Below are 18203 nucleotides of genomic sequence, written 5' to 3' on the forward strand. Positions count from 1 at the left end.
TAGCCGTTAGGTGTACGTACATAGGTATAATATTTAAATAATTGTTTTAAAAACAATGTTTTGATAGTTTTGTACAATAATATATAATAATAATACCTAATATAATATTAGGTATAACAGAAAAATAATAAATAATAATTGAAAAATAAATACCTATACATTTATAATAGTAATAGTTTACGCGATAATTTCTTCAATAATAATTAATAAATAATTGTAAGTACGTCGAATTTCATCGATAAATATCATCGAATATAATATTATTAATATTATGTATATTGATTAATATTGATTTTGTAGTATCGAATACTGATAATCGAATTATTCGAATGTACATTATCCCCTACTATTTACCCCAAAAAATATTTAAAAAATTGACTTCGATAAAACTATGTTGTATTTGGATAAAATTAAACTCATAAACCATTTCATATTTCTTTTTTCGCCTCACAGTTCACCATGTTTTCTGGTGCCGAAAGGGACAACAATGCACCCCCGTAACTCATATTATGCTCAAACGCATTTTCTACGACCTTCATTTAACGTATTTTATTTGATATTAATTATTTTATCACTTGTAAAAACAAAAAATAATATGGACTGTGTAATCAGTTTTTTTTTGTACCCCCCTCCCAGACCGATTTATATTTTTGAGGGCGCCCTTGCTTTCCGACAAAACGCACAGTTTGTTTTAAAAAGTATATAAATATGAACTTTATTACAACCATAATGTATATAAATACATTATTTAATTAAGTACATAATAACACGATAATCACCACTAAATTTTAAAGTAAGTTCAGTATTGTACTTGGCATAACATTAATAATTTTAAATACAATTTGTCAATTATTACAAAATCTTTTTAAGAAATGAACAGATTTATATTAATGGCGAAAATCAATCATCTACATAAAACTAACATAACTACGTATTCATATTATTATGTCACTGATTATAGATAAAATACAAAGTTTAATATGACCAAAGATATAGGTATATATATATAAACTAATTAGGGTTAGGATTTATATGCAATAAAAAGTGGTAAAATATGCAACTGAAATTAAAAAAAAAAATTATGACTGTTTAGTACAAATGCTTGGTCACAAAAACTAAAATAGTGTTTTTCATCGGCCTTAAAAACGGTATCAACAAATTTGACATATCGTCGAAGTTTGAATCACAAACAACACTTAATGCACTCACAATTTATGACCACGACTTGGTGTGTTAAAACGCATACTAATTTTTCTATAGGTAGTGTAGTTTTAGAATAATTTTATAAATATTAAACCTAATCTACTGTTGCAGTTGTGAATATATACATAAATTAACATAAGGTATGAATTAAATATTACTATACTTATTTACTACCCAGTAAATTAAATATTCAGGTATTTTTTAGATGAATAATATTCTATTTTCTTCTCTCTCCGGCCATTACCGCTAAAATATACCATAAGACGTCGATTTACGAGTGTTTTATCTTATAATTGAAAAATGCAATAATATTAAGTATTTTATTCAAAAGAGGCAGAGACATTTTTAACAGAGAGCAAATTAAAATAATCACCATTTGCTCCAATATGAAATAATTTGTGAACATAATAAACAAAGATAGTAATCAGAAGTTGCATAAAAACATGCCGATGCTTATAAATTCCAACCCTAACAATGATTAAGTATACTAATCTGTACCTATACACCTCAAATATATAATACTAGTATGCAGTAACATCTTAATACTCTAATTGACGAAGAATGAGTGATTTCAAAAGCCTTGCCTCGCAGGTCACATTGTTCAACTCTTTTTTGCCAGTCGATTCTTCTTCATCGGGCATTGTCGCTACCTCCTTGCCGTGAACTAAACATATAGGTAACATAACGATAAATAAATAAATTTATATTTATTTTATAATTTTAATTAATAATTTCATAAACTCCAAGGTGTAACAGAAAGACTTTACGTATGAAATACATTTTGTTTTAATCAATATTTTTAAATGTTTTCCGAAACATTTGTTTGAGTCAAGATGAAGTCTACGTTTTTAAATATTTTTTTTTTTTTTTTGAAGTTAATTATTTTGAAAAGTAGTAACTTCTTTCAAAATATTCTTTTTGGGAATGTTCAAACGTACATAAATCTAAGATTATTTACTTTAAATATAATTTTCTTAATTTTTTTCACATTATTATTAATTTTTTCATTTATCAGATATTTCTGTTGCACACTAGTGTGTTATAATGTTTATTGTGTTCAACTTACATTCACATTGATTAAGAAACACTAAACATTCATTGTAAAACGAATCCCTCATGACGATTATGTGTTTCGTCATGTTTTCGATCAATGACAACATACATCGTTTAGCATAAAACCTGAAACAAAATTGTTGGAAACTTTAAGGTTCTTAAGAGTACGCTAACTATGCTTTTGTTGTCCCTATCTTACAATTAACGTACGACAGAACATTTTTGCTCACTGATTTCATTTGTAAGCCGTTAGTTTAAATATTGGAGTGAATTGTTCTATTATCAAACTTTTAGGTAAGAACATTATATCTGTATTTAAGCTTTGACGATTTTATTGATATTTTAATTTTCAAGCAAGAAAGCGTGTTTGAAATATTATCACAAATTAAAAATATTCATATCTCCCTTAAGAATTAAAATAATGAATAAAATACTGACACCTAAACACAGATTTCCTTACCTAAAGATTTGATATGGGTCAATTCATTCTAATACCAAAACTTATAATATACAATCCAAACAAGTGAACGAAAACTGAAAAGTGGCTGTCACATGTTTCTAAGACTGGGATAACAAATGCATGGGTAGCGTCCTCTTAAAGCGTTTTAATATTGCTACCAAATTGGTGAAAGCAAAATACTAATATGTTTTAATGTACCACGTGTCCATTCCCAGCTTTTTATTATAAGGTTCTAAACTTTTAATAACTCTTGAAATCCCAAATTCATAATTTCCTTTTGAGCAGTATAAGGTTCTAAAAATCATAAATCTTTTACATTCACTTTAATTATTAAAAGTTATTTATTTTACCCAATAACAAGATTGACTATACAAAGGTGAAAAACTTTTTTTTCAGGCTCTTGATAATATAGTCGCTCTTCTTCCTTTTCAATTTTTCTCATTAACTCTTCAGCTTCTTCGTTCTGCGCAGTCATTATATGAGACACACATAGGTTGGCTAATACAATGGCACTCACTGACAGAATCTGAAAATGAATATTAATCATACATCCGGTATAATGTTTTTCAATGATTAGATGAATTTATTTATTTATTTTACAATGTCTAATAATATGTAATGATATTTACATTATTGAAATTTTTTTTTACAATTGGTTCATAAAACGCAATTGCTTCTTTGAATTTTTCTTGCATAAATAAAACATGAGCAACATGTAATCGCCAAGTATCATTTTCATTACAAAATTCAACGGACTTATAAAATATAGTTTCTGCTTGAGCGTAGTTTTCTAGATCCCAGTAGATTTTTGCTTGGGCCATTGTGACTGGTATAAATCTACAAACTGTTTAAAAGTAAATTCTAATCAAGTGAGTAATTTATAAATGTATGTATACTTTTCAAGAGTGTTTTCATAATCAAGTAAAGCACTCTTAGCTCTTTTATCGTCTCTGGCTTCTCTTGACTCTTGTACGGATCGTGTGGCCTTACGTAAAGAATCAACTAATTTATTTGCCATATTGTCAAGTTTACGATATGCTTCATCGGGTGAAGTCTGTTGTGCGATAACAGCATCCACAAATTCCCTTATGTACTAAAAATAATATTAATAAATAATAATGTAAACACACCATGTCAGACTAATTATTTGTTTTTACGTTTGATAGATATTTGTCCTTGACTGGTGAGTATGTTGATATAATTTCAGAAGCCAAATCGTGGTATCCATGTTTGCAATATAAAATCAATAGATTTTGTAACGTTTCTTGTGGATAAGTTGACTGTTGCATGAGGAACTGTAGTTTATGAAACCCTTGTGTAGGCGACATGTCCACCGAACATAATGCCTGGTTATGCAATGTAACAGAGTCCAATTCTTCTTCCCATCTTGGAGGCATGTCAGTCATTGCTTCCCTTGCACTATCAACTGAAAAAAAATGTCTGGATCATACACTGAACATCGTTCAAATAAATTTTCTGTTTTACTGTCATTCTTTTCAAACTGGATTGCGGCTTTCAAATTGAATGCTTCAACCAAGGCTGATTCATGAAGTGTCAGAGTGTTACCGACGCTACGAACTTCAATCCCTTCAGTTGTCATGCCAATTCCTAGTTCAGGGTGTTCTCTAATACCTCTATCGATAATATCGCCTTCAAGTAATGAATAATTCTGAATTACTTTACTAATAACAGTTTGTAATTTAATATTTTTAAAAAATAACCTATATGTTTCAGTGATGAGGTGAAATCCTTAAGCTTATAATAGCACAGAGCTACACTATATGACAAATGGGGCCTATAACCAAGCATTGTTTGTGCATTTAAAAATTTCTGTAATGCTTCTTCATACCGGCTCTCCTAAAAATATTATTTTGTATAGGTCAGTCCTTTAACAATTCATCAAAATTAATAACACACCTTGTAGAGAAGGCATCCATAGTTTATATCTGTGTCTGGATCATCATTAAGCCCAGAATTGGTTTCCAACAAAGACCGGGCACCTGCTATGTCTTCCATACCATATCTAATTGCAGCAGTTAGTTTTCGAACCTAACACGGTAACACAGTGTAAATGCAAGTACCACCGTTGCTCTCATTGACTATACCTTATTTTCATAACCACTAGTAGTAATTCCGTTTGCTGCTCTTAGAGCATCTTCATATTGTCCAGCAGAGTAAAGTGATTGAGCATGTTGTAGCTTATAATCAGTTTCCTGAGGCCACAGTGCGGCCAGCTGTTCATATATAGTTGATGCGTTTTGGAAGTCATCTGTATAGTAGTAGCAGTAGGCTAATAAAGATAACCCAGGCCTCGTCTGAATGCATTTAAAATGAATAAATTTTAATTTAAAAAAATATGTCTGAAAATGTTATTTATATATTTCACAGTAAGAAATTTACATTTCTATTGTTATCGGACATGTTGCTAATGATTTCAATAACATCATTATACTGTTTTTCTTTAATCTATATCATAAAAAAATCACAAATTATATTTATGTTATAGAATAATAATACAAACAATCAACTTGTTTTAAAGTTTTATTTTTAGATTTACCAATGTGTAAATAACTGTAGTGTAGTTACCATCAGCAATTTTTGACATTTTAATTAAATTATTACAGAAAAAAAATTAACAACAATACAATAGTAAAACAATAAAAATCAAAACATATTATTCAAAGGGTAAGGACCTTATATAATATAATATAACATTATAGAAACATGGCCATCACAAATGTACATGGTAACAATATAGTAAGTTGCTATGGATACCATGCCATAACAATGTTATAATAAATACAATTTTTAGGATTTGTTGTGTTATCACTTTTTAACAATTATTAAAAAATAATAATATTCCCTTTTGCAGTCTTATTTAACATATAACACCATGGTATGAAAATAAAAAAAATTGTTCTTCATATATCCCAATGATTATTTAAGCTGATTTTGTACTCAGTGTATCAGCATCGCGAACCATGGATAAGTTTAAATCAGAGTCACTATGAGTCAAATCCGATTCCACAATGTCTTCTAATATTTGTGTATTAAGGCATGCCTCCTTTATATCAACCTATTGATTATATAAAAATAAAATAAATAATTTAGTTTATTTTTATTATCATTTTTAAAGCTTGTTAGGTAGGTAGTGAAATTTAAATAATAAATAATAATAATCTTTTTAAAAAGTGCAATCTATACTAACATTGCTATTAGCAAACATTGGTATAGGCCCCAATGGAGGAACTTCAATCAGTGGTGAAGGTTTATTTTCTTTGTTATCACTCCAAGACTGCTTTTTACGGATTGGTGGTCTCATTGGACTAGTCGCCATGTCTTGACAACTTATGCCATTTATAATGTGATGATTTTTTATTAAAGACTAAAAATAAAATAATATTAATTATAATGTGTGTATTAATTATTGTATGATGTAAATTTATATTTTCACTAACCGTTTTGTGGAGATCTATCAATTTGCAAGCTCTTCCTAGTATATAGACAAGATTAACAATTTTCAATGTGACTAGACATGTAAATGTAAAAAATAGTAGAATTATGGAAGCTAGTCTTCCATCAATAGACACACATCTAGTTAGAACTTTAATCATAACTACTCCTAGCGGAATTGGAATGAAGCCCATTCGCCTTGCAACCAAATCTGAGTGATCCGTGAATGCCTGTAAGATAAAATGGTTTAATTAAAAATAAGTTCAACAATTTAGCAAATTATGAACAATCACCTTTGTATGACGCGACTGTGCAGTGTCATAAGCAAAGCTCAATACATAGTCACTATACACTGACAAGTTTATTTCATTGAACCTAGTAATGAATGCATGTTTTGTCCAATCAATTAACATTTCTGATATCATGACATACATGCAGTCAAGCATTAACTCCCAAAATGATTCTGAAACAATATAATAAAATAAAATATTTGAAAAAATTACCAGATAATAAATCTTAATTAAAGAAACAAAAATCTAAATCTAAAATTATTTTATGGACAAACACAACAGATAAATTAAAAACAATACATAATAATATTATTTTATTTTATCATACAAAACAAATTTAGGTTCTTATGAAAGATAATTTTAGGCATTAGTATTTGTCTTTAATGTTTCTTCATAAATTAAACTTAAATGTGTTCATAGTGAAATAATTATTAAATACAAACCACTAGTCCATTGGTATTCTTTCATTGTTTGTACTACAACTATAAGTAATAATATAAACAGATGAAATCGTTCACGGACATCACTGCACGACAATTGGAATAAGTTTGTTTTGTCAAACTTTTTGAACACGCTTCCTTTCAGCTCTACGAACTAATAATAATTAAAAAATGTATTCAGTTATAATATTGCATTCACAACAAAAAAATGAAAAAATATTATTTTTCACATTACATTATTAGACATCATGATTGCTAGCAATGCCTTGTGACTAGAATTAATGGCTACATTCAATGTAGTAGCTTGGCATAATACAAGTATACCATGTAAAACTGATATTGAATGTCAAGGAGAATTTCAAATTGGTTTTAGGACTTTTATTGTGTTAGGTATATCATATAAAAATACCTGAGATATTTTTTAAAAGGATACAGACATAAAACACAGCCATTATAAAATGTGGTAAAACCCCAAAGTGTTCACGGCGACTGGTCTTAGGTTCAGTAGCGGTCCAAAATAATGCATCCAAAATGTCTTGACCAAATGACGAAAATAACCTGTCACCGACCTTAAGTTGTAAAATATTATAAAAATTATGTTCACAAATAAAATGTAGCAAGCTAAAAGATATTTGATAATTACCTCTAACATATTAAAAAATATGTACAACTTAATAACCGATTGGCTTTTAATTACATGATACATCATTGACGTATCCCACGGCAATAACATCATTGAACATGTTATTAATACAGCCATCTTTAATAAGTCGCATGTCTCCGCTGCAGATAACCGTTTTTTTTTATGTTTGTCCCTAAAAAAAAAATGAACAATGTATTTCAAATAATTATAACAGTTTGAATAATACTTACTTGAATTTTGAAAAGGAACTACAAATTAATGATTTTAATGCTACTAACGCCCGTAATGGCAGGAATGTATAGACAAATAGGAATGAATCTGCACACTGAAATTATAACATAATACAATTAAATCTCTAGGGTACTAAGTGGGTTGTATAATATGTTATACACTATGTTTAATAATAGTAAAACATTAATTGAGACTTGCATACCTGACAAAAGCCATAGAACATGAATCGTTCTACTTCTAAGGGTATTTTCATAAAAGTATACACTTTTTCTCTTCTGTCTGAAAATTCTTTTTCGTCATTTTCAAGAGAATAGCCACGTTTAAATTCTACACGGATGAAATCCCACAAAGAGCCTAAAAAAATTCAAAAATAATCATTTACATGAATAATTAAATAATATTTTGTACTGCTTAAAAGTAAGAAGTCAACCTAAAAGTAATAGTGAAAAATATTAAAGTCTAACATTAAAATGTTATATTTAGTTCAAATTGAAGGGACTTATTCAAAAAATACATTCATGTCATAAATAGTAAAAACTTAGCATTACTCTACACCTAATACTAACAAATACCTAGGTGTTGTTTGATTATAGAAAATCTTCAATTAACTACAGAGTACAGACAGTAACCATTAGATTATAATATATTATACACTAAGTAATATAATATTTTGGTATATTTCTACTTTATCAGTTACCCTATTTTTTTTTAAATGACAGGAGCCTTTAGATGGAGTGTATTATAGTTAGGTAGTATAATAATTTGTTTAACATTTTTATTTCTCAAACATTGCCAAGATCTTGAACATAAAGAAATGTGGTTATAATTGAATTAACATGAACCCAGGTTTGTTAATTATAATAATTGATAAATCTATTAATAATGTGTTTAATATTATTATTCTTTTGTTTATTTGTCATACAATTAGGTGTACAGAAACTTGTTTGGTTAATAACAAAAATTAATTTACAAGTACAGTAAACCTTAGGTAAGACGGAAACTCCGGTAACACAGACAATTTCTTTGGTCCCCATTCAAATTCATAATGAATGTGAGCCGCTTGAAGTCGGAAACTCCTTGAGATGTTAAAATTGGATGGTCCCAAGCGATTTTGCTTAGAGAGGTTTTACTGTATCATGAAAAACTAAAACTGCATTATACTCTATTCATTATAAGATTAGACTGGGTGGAGACAAAAAAATGTCAGATTCAACACATGTAAATATTACCACAGCCATTGCCAAATTAACGACAACCACAATTTGTACGAGTGTGAATTCTTAAATCGATACTTTACTATTTCAATAATCTCGCAATAATCACATTTAAAAAAATCACAGGGGCTTACAATTTGTAGTAACTGATGGAAAAACCAGGGTGAGAAGTAGTTCAGTGAAATGCAAATTACGAATGAGAATCACAAGTCAGGGCTGTTAGAGTCGAAGAGTGGGGGGCGAACACGTACCAGAGTTGTTGGATTTCCTGGTGGCGCTCTCGACTTTGCCCATCTCGCGAAATATGATGAAAACTCGCCTTCTGTCAGGTACCAGCTCAATTCGATTAGGCGAAGGCGACAGACAATCGACGAATACAGCACTCCAGTGCGGCGGCGACCGGGCAACTGCAGCAGACAGCAGAAGCAGACGATATCATCATTATCACGGTCGTCGTCCGAACTCGGAATTGTCACGACAGGTTGCTCTAAATGATATCACGACTATATAAAGATAATATTATAGTGATTGCCCAAGCCCAACCGGCATAGCCGCTATATTATGTCACAAGCGCGATTGAAGTGAATAAAGATAATAGCCATAGATCTTTTAACGATTAATGTTGTTAATAAAGGTCTGTGATAATCATAGAACAATATGGTGATAATAGTTTGCTATAGTATTTTGTAATTTTGTCCTTAATCGTGGTTACTATATCTACAATATTGTCAAATGTCAATCAATTAATACAATTATTTATTAAATCAAAACATTTTTAATTTGGTAACTGTGTCAAAATTAATAGTTAATACGTTCATTACACACCAAGCGACATAACGGACTGTTATATTACTTTTATTACATAATTCCTAGTGCTAAAGGGATCACGACGGATGGATTTGTTTCTATATTTTTTTTTTTATAGAATCAAAAACAGGGACTCTAAAACCAATTTGAGATAAAAACTCGGAGCAATTAAACATGCCATTTAGTATTTATTAATTTGTACTTTGTAATTAGTTCAAGAGTCACAAACCACGAACAAAACATCAAAATTTAAAATACTTCCTGCGAGTAATGAGTGATACAAGACCTTGTCAGTTTGCAACATCTTCCATAAGGTATAATACTGGTGTAGAGAATAATAGTTAACAAATACAAGTATAGTTTAGACTGAACGACTAAAACTAATGTTCTAATGCATACAAACTTTATTTATTTATTTATTTATTTGTAAAAGATTTTTACAAACTGTGTACACAATAATAATACAATGAGTAAATACTAAATTGGTTGACATTTGTGTACTAGACGTGGCAGTGTGAGGAAAGGGAGCTTCCATAGACACTACTTCCAATTTATGAACTATTTATTTATAGGTACTAAATATTAATTAGTAGATCACGTGGCTATTTACATTTGAGACAACGGAGAGGGTTGTCAGATAATGTTCGAGAGTAGAGTTTAGATATGAAGGGGTTTGTATGATTGACTGAGTTTTTATGAAATTTGTTATAATGATAGGAAGCAAGTGTGGATATTGTTGGTATGCTGAAGTCATGATATAGAGTACAATTGTTGATTACCAGAGAGCATTAGAAAGGACACTAAGAGTTATTGATTGAATATTGAAACATTTAAAATTTGATAGGGTTTGAATTTTTTGAGGTTTCCCAGAGTTGGATGCCATATCTCATGGTGGGATGTATATATTATTTGTTAGTAAATTAGGGATTTTGGATCAGAGAAATGATCTTAGTTTTTGGAGTCCGAGGTTAAGCGATGTACTTTTTGATTTAATGGGTAGCCCAGTCTTTTGTCGAGAATTAGACCTAGGTATTTAACAAAATTGTTTATGAGGATTAATTGGTTATTTAGGTGAACAGAAAGAATATTTTTAAGGCTGAGACTAAAAGTGATGTGGGTGGATTTGCTTTGTATTTTAATTTTCCATATACTGAACCATACTTGTAGCAGGGTTACGTGATCTTGAAGGTTGTCTGTGGCAGTAATTATATTGGTATCATATGAATGTGGTTTTATCATCGGCGAAGGTAGCTACTGTAGTATTGTTGGACTGTGGTAGGTCTGCTGTACAATTCATACAACTGAAACACATTATGTTGACTATATGATATAGGCACAAACTATATGTCGAGATTGTGTGTTGTCATCAATTATATTTTACATTGATTTTTACTAAAATATTGAGCTATTTTATTATACAATTCTAATAATAATTTAATGATTGTACCTAATTGTTTTTTGTTTTTTAAATTTAGTTAGCAAGATACAGTATCTGACATAAATATGCGGCTGATCCAATGAGAAGATTATTCTCTGCTGTTTGGAAACACTTCAACTGAAAAAACTGTTCTTCTTATTATAATTGTTTATCCCAGGTAGTATAGAAGAGTCCAAGAATTACTAATGTGTCATTTTATTATTTTAAAAGTTACTTTATCAACACAATATTTTAGTTTACATATTCAACCTTAGCAACAAATGGAACATTGTTGATAATTATATTCATAATTATTTCAGTTTTAATTGAACCCAAAATAATTGTGAAGTTACATTGTTGAAACTTCAGATTTTAATTATATACTATGAATAAACTGAGATATAGGTTATAAAGGTTATATACTTATATAGGTTAGTTATTGATATTACAGATGTTGTACAACATCAAATTTTGCTTTGATTAGGTCTATTTTGCAATATGCATCTATTGCTTTTCATCCATTTCATATAGTAAACAAATCAATTAAAAGAATCTATACAAAAAAGGTTTTTACATGTAATTTATTTTAAGTTAACTAAACCTAACTACTATACCGATATAATATATTACTTAGTGACCTTGGTTTTCTCTTTATTGTATGAGATTCTAATGATATAAAATGGATTAATAGTTTGTTGATTGTCCTAAAATTTTAAATAATTTATATTTTTATGTTCCATTGATAAATTTTAACGACACTCATTTTATTTGATGTACTTACTCAAACTTGAGAGGCAATATTATATTCATTAAACGTTTGCTACTTGCACGAAACTCTTTCCAACCTAACCTATGTTTAATATTTATCACAATAGTTTAATTTTTTTAAAGGACAAGATATATAATTTATAGTCTGAACTTTAAAGCTTATTTTTGAATACTTGATAATATTATTGACTATCGTACTTTTATAATATGAGTTATTAGTTTCACATTAAGTTTAACTATGTATTTCATATTGAATATATTATTTATATTAATAATAACAAAGGTTGCCACACACAGCAGCAGTGGTGGTAAAATCCTACTGTCTTGGTAGTGGCGGTAAATTGTGTCCAGCTGCATGTCACTAGTCACTACCTCTGCAGTGTATGAGAACCCTTATGCTGTTTGCCGTGTAACTGTGTAAGGCTTAATCATTTATTTATTTATTTATATAAATTAACGGGTTGGTTCTTATCAAAATTTTAAAACAATACGTATGTACTAAAAGTAATCAAAACAATATAAAAAAAAAATTGAATTGAAAAATATTTGGGCCTCATTGGCTAATTATGTCATTTGTAAGACCAGCTTGTTGTATAAATAGTTAGGCGCACACATTGAGATATGGAATGGAGAAAACGTATGTAAGTTAGCCCTTGGAACCTTAAGATTGACCTCAATTAATAAATCAGGATCATCTATCTCCCCACTTATGAGTTTGGATAGGAAAAATAAGTTAGTCATAATAATTAAATTAAATATAACACCTAATTTGTGATAGTTATTTGTTATACTTAAAATATGTTCACAAGAATTATACTTGCATTTATTTGTTATTTGTTATAGTCACCATAAAGAACTTCCACATAAACTTGGATAAAAATAATATTGACTAACACGGACTTCTCAACTATGTTTTATTCAGTTAATTTGTCTATTCCATCATTATCAGTTTCAGATGGAAAATATCTACATAACTGAATAATAATAATTTGATCATTTTTGAAAGTGATTATGATTGCAAGGAATGAAATATAAACATTAAATTTAAAATTATTGTTAAGATTTTGAGAATTTTTTTCAGTTTTAACTCGCCAGTATTTTATGTCTAAAAGTATTGAAAGTATTACATGAATATTTGAATATTCATAGCATTGTAATTATGATACTGTATTATTAATCTGGATATTTAGGGCAAACATTTTCATCTAGTAATCGTATTAAATATTCAAATATAATTAAACATGATTTTATATTTAACTTTGATTGAAACAACAATTAACTATTCTACTAATAGGTGCAACCACGAATTTTCCAGAGAACTTGCACGTTAAATTTTCTGAAGCCAATACTGTAATAATGACCTAGTCTAACACTTTCACGCATAATAGCCAAGTACATAATTTTTTATCACATACCTTTTAATATACTATAATAAATTGTGCACCATTTAAAGATGTTGATCATGGTTAGTGTAGAAATTATACACTAGACTCATAGTAAACTGTGGCCATTGAAGACAGTTATTATTTATTTAACATTATTAAGCCTATTATAAATCTATTACATTTACAATTAGCACAATGAATATCTTAATATGTTATAAATAAAATATAGTACCTTCTTTATTATAATATTTAATTGATAATAAATATTTGTGTATACCAGAGAAAGATATATTATGTACCTACTTTAAAGAAAATGAATCTGCTTGGATACAATATTGCTGTCTTTTTAGTTTTCATTTTATGTATACCTACATCAAAGTATATTGCATTTTACGTCATCAGTATCAGTATGTTGGTATTTGGTATGATATAGTAATTTGTTTTAGATTTCACAATATAGGTTCAGCACTATATGAAATAAAGATTGAACTGACAGAAAAGAATAGAATACCTATATAAGAAAATGTATATGTTTAATGTTTATACAAGCTTCCAAAGTTGTTACCTAAGTTATAAAATATTAGTAGGTTGGTATAAAAAATGGCAAATGAAAAATTAAAGAAAAACAATACATATTTAATACAACTATAACGCATTAATAATATATATTCCATCCCTATCCAAATCGAAATAAAGTAATAAAGTACTTAGGCATAACACTCGATAAAAGACCTGGGGCCCCCACCTAAAAGAAAAAAGAAAATCAGCGAACAATAGACTTTAACTCCAAAACAAACTTATTATATATAAGTCAATCCTAAGACCAGTCTGGTCTTATGGAATAGCAATATGGGGTCCGGCCAAGCCCTCGAACATTAGACCAATTCAGGCTTTCCAATCAATTGCGCTAAGGTTAGTAACCAAAGCCCTTTGGTACATTTCAAACCTTACCTTACACAATGGCTTACAAATATTAACTACAACTGAACTAGCCAAAACAATGTATAACCGTTTCCACCAAAATTTAAGCACTTATAACAATACTTTAATACCTATCACACTTGTCCTCCCTCACCCTCACAAAAAACCCACCACGCAGACTAAAGCGAAAATGGTGTAGAGACCTTTTAAATTAGTAAAGGAGGTGTTACCATTGGGTTTCTTCCTCATCACATTATTCATGCTACTTAATTCTATTTTTTTTTTATCATATTTGCTTATTATTATTATTGTGTAAAGATTGTAAATTGTCTTTCTTGCCAAAAAAAAAAAATAATAATAATAATAATATATATATATTTATTATTTTAATTTCGTAGGAAACAATAGTTTGTTCAAAATATATTGCAAATCTATAGTTTTATTAAAATTACCTATCTAATTTTTCTTTTAATATTTAATACAAGATTCCTCATGAGTTTATATACTTATATCAGCAACAACAAATATCTACCAGAAGTCAAATTCAATTTTTATGATCTTTTGAAGTTCAAATTTTTACAACACGGGATATCACATCTTGATTTCTCATTGAACGATTATCTTATTTTGTGGTAATTAAAAAACGAATAACTGAAGATGTTTGAAATGTACACAAAATGTTGGTTTCATCATTTCCTATACCTACCTACTTGAAAGTAGTAAATTTCATAGAATAACACCAATACACCATACATTATAGTGACCTACTGACCCACTTGTAACCTACTATACAGCATAGCGACATCTACTAACCCTATTTTTTTTATCTTATTAATTGTTTATCCAAAATTAAAAATGCACGGTAACGGTATCTATCCTTTTTTTTTTGGGGGGGGGGGGGAAATTATACGCAATAACTCACTTGGCTATTATGGTAACTATCATTAAAATAATGATTAAACTCAACTTCCGAGACTTTTCTTTAAGAGAATGGAATCCCGCAAAGGTCAAGTCTATCTACACAGAATAGGTTAAATTTCCCCTATTCTGTGCTATCTAGAACACTATTTTTACGTTAGCCATTAACGACATCTGCAACTCGATCACTAGTCCCATCATTGCCATACGGCCATCGATCATCGTCGACGATAAACGCGATAATAATAATTTATAACCATTTTCTTGGTAAATAGGTAGTAATGTAGTACTAATAAGTAATGAGTACCTAATAACATTTTCAAATAGTGAAATTATAAAGTATAATTGTACAGCCAATAATAAAATATAATATAAGCAAAGAGTAAAAAACTAAAAACATAAATGATAAATATAATTAAATAATATAATTGTTATACCGTTGAACCATGTCGCATGACCACTACGATGGCTTACGGTATTTTCATTTAACAAGGATTACAAATAAAAACAAATTATGAATCAAAGGAATTTAAAAAAAGTAGGTACCTATTCAATTAAATAGTATTCAGTAGTAAACCGTACAAATACTCCTGAGTATTCAAAAAGGACTAAAGTATATGAATACTTTTACTCAAATACTTACTACACTGCCACAGTGCCACCTACGGTGAGTATAGGTAGAAAGTTAAAGGTACATAATATACGTTCAATTTTTTTTTTGGTACACAACACTACATCAGTTAGGTATATGGACAATGGACATACGGTATTCCTATATTTACATCTTACGGATTACACAGTGTTTATGCATGTGTGGATAATATAAATTAGATAGGTACTTATACCTATTATGCGTTTGCACACAATTTAGTAAGCTATTATTTCTAGGTTATTTCACTTTTAAAAAATTGTACCTATTTAGTTTATTTTAAATAACTCAAAATGTTAAAATAAATTTCACTAAGCATATTTTTATTTATTTAATTGAAATTCGTGTACATATGGATCATGTGGGGCCCAGGAGTTCCAACCTCCATAACAATTTATGTAAAAGTGAAAAAAAGAAAAAAAAGAACGAAACAATTAAAAATAACATTTTTGTTGTGTACACATGATTAAAATAAAATCATTTTGCCTTGATAGAGATAAATGAATACAATGTTATTTCTATAATACTAATAATTCATCATTAGATTCCAATAACCATTGCAAAATGTTTTTTTTAAATAAATTGATGGGGAGGTTTATTAGGTAGGTACTTTGTTACATAATATTTTGGTTCCAATTAATTCCAATTATTTCAAAATGTCCACCAAATGTCTTTTTTAAATCTATTTAATATGATGAAATTGTTTTGTGCGTATCTTGTGTTTACTCCGTGTAATGCTTTTTACAATTTACAATATTGTTAAACTAACAAATATATTTAACTCCAATAAGAGTATATTATTAAATATACATAATATAATATATAGTATTTATCAAAAAAAATTGTTTTATTTAAAATTGATTGAATGTGCGTAGTGTCACTTCTAAGCGTTTGTGTCATAAGTTGGCCATTCTTGCTGTAGATTATCTATAAACCGAGCATGAGATAAGCCGCCACGTACGGTGGATCCAAGGTTTATAGATAATATAAACCTTGCGGTGGATCCAGCTCCAAACTCAGTGATGATAACTGCGGTGTGTTTAATTAAATATCATCGGTTATCTATATTATAATAGAGCCTGCTCTAGTACACTACTGACAACATACAATTATTCTGATTACCTACGCCTATAATCACGAATCTGTGCAATAATATTACCTACCTACCTATCTCTATATTATAATGTATGAATAAATCCCCTACGGAGAGACACTAAATTCGTATTAGCTATAATATTATGATATATTATATCTTCTAAATATATAAGTAAAAAGTATACAACATAAGTTATTTTTTTAAATTAAATATAATATGGATCTTCCATAAAAAATACTTAAGATAAGCTAATGAAAGATTCTATGACGTTTAATGTTTAAACATAACATAATATGTATAATACTAAAATGTATATAGGTAATAGGCGTCTATAATATGGCTACAAAGCTATAATATAAGTTAATTAAGCTGATAGGTGTGTTAAGCATGTACCTACTAAATATATGTCCCTATCTGCTACTAACATAAAGTATTTATAATAATATTACAACATAAATTATAGATGTATTGTAATGTTGTAATTTGTAAACGAGGTATTATAAAGGTCAACTGTATTTTGTTATGAATGTCATGATGATAACATTTATTAACATAATATTATGTTGTAGGGTTACGTATATTGTTGTAATAATATATTTTTTAATTCATTTTTTTCATCGTGTATTTTCTTGGCCGAAACTTACAGTGTCTAAATAAGTCTAAAATATATCCTGCAATACTATATATTTTGTGTGATGTATATTGTATATAATTATAGTATATATTATAATATATCTACTCACACAAGCGTTTACTTAAAATATTATGCGTATAATTACAAGTATAGTTTATATGTATATTTATAATATCTATATTATACTGTAATACAAACAAAATGTTAATAATTATAAAACCACTTTGAAGTTTGAAAACTTTCGTTTACCTCGGAAAAGCGCAATATTACTTTTTTTTTTGTAGACCAGCTTGAAAAGTTCGAAACCATAACATTTTGGTATTTATAACTATGCATTTGGTTTATTGTTAAAACATTTTTTTTACGGTCATAAATAATGTATTATTTTTAACTAAAATAAAACATAGTTTGTTTACCGTTAGTTAATCGCCGTTTCTCATTTAATGTAATCGAAAAATAATTTTAAGAGATTTCGTGGTGCAGATCTCCAATATGAAACAATATTATGTTGATTAATATAATATAATAATATAATATAATATAATATAACCTTATTACCTTAAATAAGAAACAAAGAAAAAATTATTTCAATTTTGAGACGTGTTTTTACTCCCAGTGAAA

General features: G+C 28.5%; 2 protein-coding genes and 1 long non-coding RNA gene across 5 annotated transcripts; 1 reads left to right on the forward strand and 2 right to left on the reverse strand.

The window, feature by feature from the left end:
* Window positions 1-1010: 1010 nt before the first annotated feature.
* Window positions 1011-5375, reverse strand: LOC111039530 (tetratricopeptide repeat protein 30A). 2 transcript variants are annotated; one of them, XM_022323080.1, is made up of 13 exons: window positions 5274-5375; window positions 5117-5182; window positions 4822-5031; window positions 4634-4765; window positions 4438-4573; window positions 4202-4366; window positions 3874-4142; window positions 3613-3809; window positions 3346-3553; window positions 3067-3242; window positions 2915-3025; window positions 2270-2382; window positions 1011-1867 (listed from the first exon to the last, which is right to left on the reverse strand). In XM_022323080.1, the coding sequence occupies exons 1-13, from the start codon at window positions 5319-5321 to the stop codon at window positions 1743-1745; spliced, it is 1956 nt and encodes a 651-aa protein (XP_022178772.1). In that variant the 5' UTR covers window positions 5322-5375; the 3' UTR covers window positions 1011-1742. The 2 variants fall into 2 exon arrangements, with proteins under 2 accessions (XP_022178772.1, XP_022178773.1); XM_022323081.1 differs by having other exon boundaries at window positions 1743-1867; window positions 2915-3010; window positions 5274-5321.
* On the reverse strand, window positions 5074-9415 carry LOC111039531 (protein TAPT1 homolog). Of its 2 annotated transcripts, none has more exons than XM_022323082.1 (11): window positions 9239-9415; window positions 7976-8127; window positions 7773-7867; window positions 7543-7714; window positions 7333-7468; window positions 7135-7232; window positions 6903-7053; window positions 6463-6632; window positions 6175-6399; window positions 5925-6101; window positions 5074-5792 (listed from the first exon to the last, which is right to left on the reverse strand). In XM_022323082.1, the coding sequence occupies exons 1-11, from the start codon at window positions 9279-9281 to the stop codon at window positions 5658-5660; spliced, it is 1554 nt and encodes a 517-aa protein (XP_022178774.1). In that variant the 5' UTR covers window positions 9282-9415; the 3' UTR covers window positions 5074-5657. The 2 variants fall into 2 exon arrangements, with proteins under 2 accessions (XP_022178774.1, XP_022178775.1); XM_022323083.1 differs by lacking the exon at window positions 9239-9415 and adding an exon at window positions 8757-9156.
* A 165-nt stretch (window positions 9416-9580) lies between these two features.
* On the forward strand, window positions 9581-13560 carry LOC111039532. Its single transcript, XR_002605106.1, has 3 exons — window positions 9581-10108; window positions 11270-11389; window positions 12823-13560. It is a non-coding gene; the product is annotated as an uncharacterized LOC111039532 (long non-coding RNA).
* Window positions 13561-18203: the final 4643 nt, after the last annotated feature.

Source organism: Myzus persicae, unplaced genomic scaffold (assembly GCF_001856785.1).
Source record: "Myzus persicae strain clone G006 unplaced genomic scaffold, MPER_G0061.0, whole genome shotgun sequence".
Lineage (NCBI taxonomy): Eukaryota > Metazoa > Arthropoda > Insecta > Hemiptera > Aphididae > Myzus > Myzus persicae.

Excerpts from the sequence above, each read along its gene's own strand:
- LOC111039530 (XM_022323080.1), bottom strand. The coding sequence starts at position 5,321 with ATGTCAAAAATTGCTGATGGTAACTACACTACAGTTATTTACACATTG. Across the intron at positions 4,574-4,633 it reads ATGGATGCCTTCTCTACAAG|GAGAGCCGGTATGAAGAAGC; the intron begins GTGTGTTATTAA and ends TAATATTTTTAG. Across the intron at positions 3,810-3,873 it reads AGGACAAATATCTATCAAAC|TACATAAGGGAATTTGTGGA; the intron begins GTAAAAACAAAT and ends TATTATTTTTAG.
- LOC111039531 (XM_022323082.1), bottom strand. The coding sequence starts at position 9,281 with ATGGGCAAAGTCGAGAGCGCCACCAGGAAATCCAACAACTCTG. Across the intron at positions 7,233-7,332 it reads AATGGCTGTGTTTTATGTCT|TTTTACATGGTATACTTGTA; the intron begins GTATCCTTTTAA and ends ATTCAATATCAG. Across the intron at positions 6,102-6,174 it reads TGATAGATCTCCACAAAACG|TCTTTAATAAAAAATCATCA; the intron begins GTTAGTGAAAAT and ends TTTTATTTTTAG.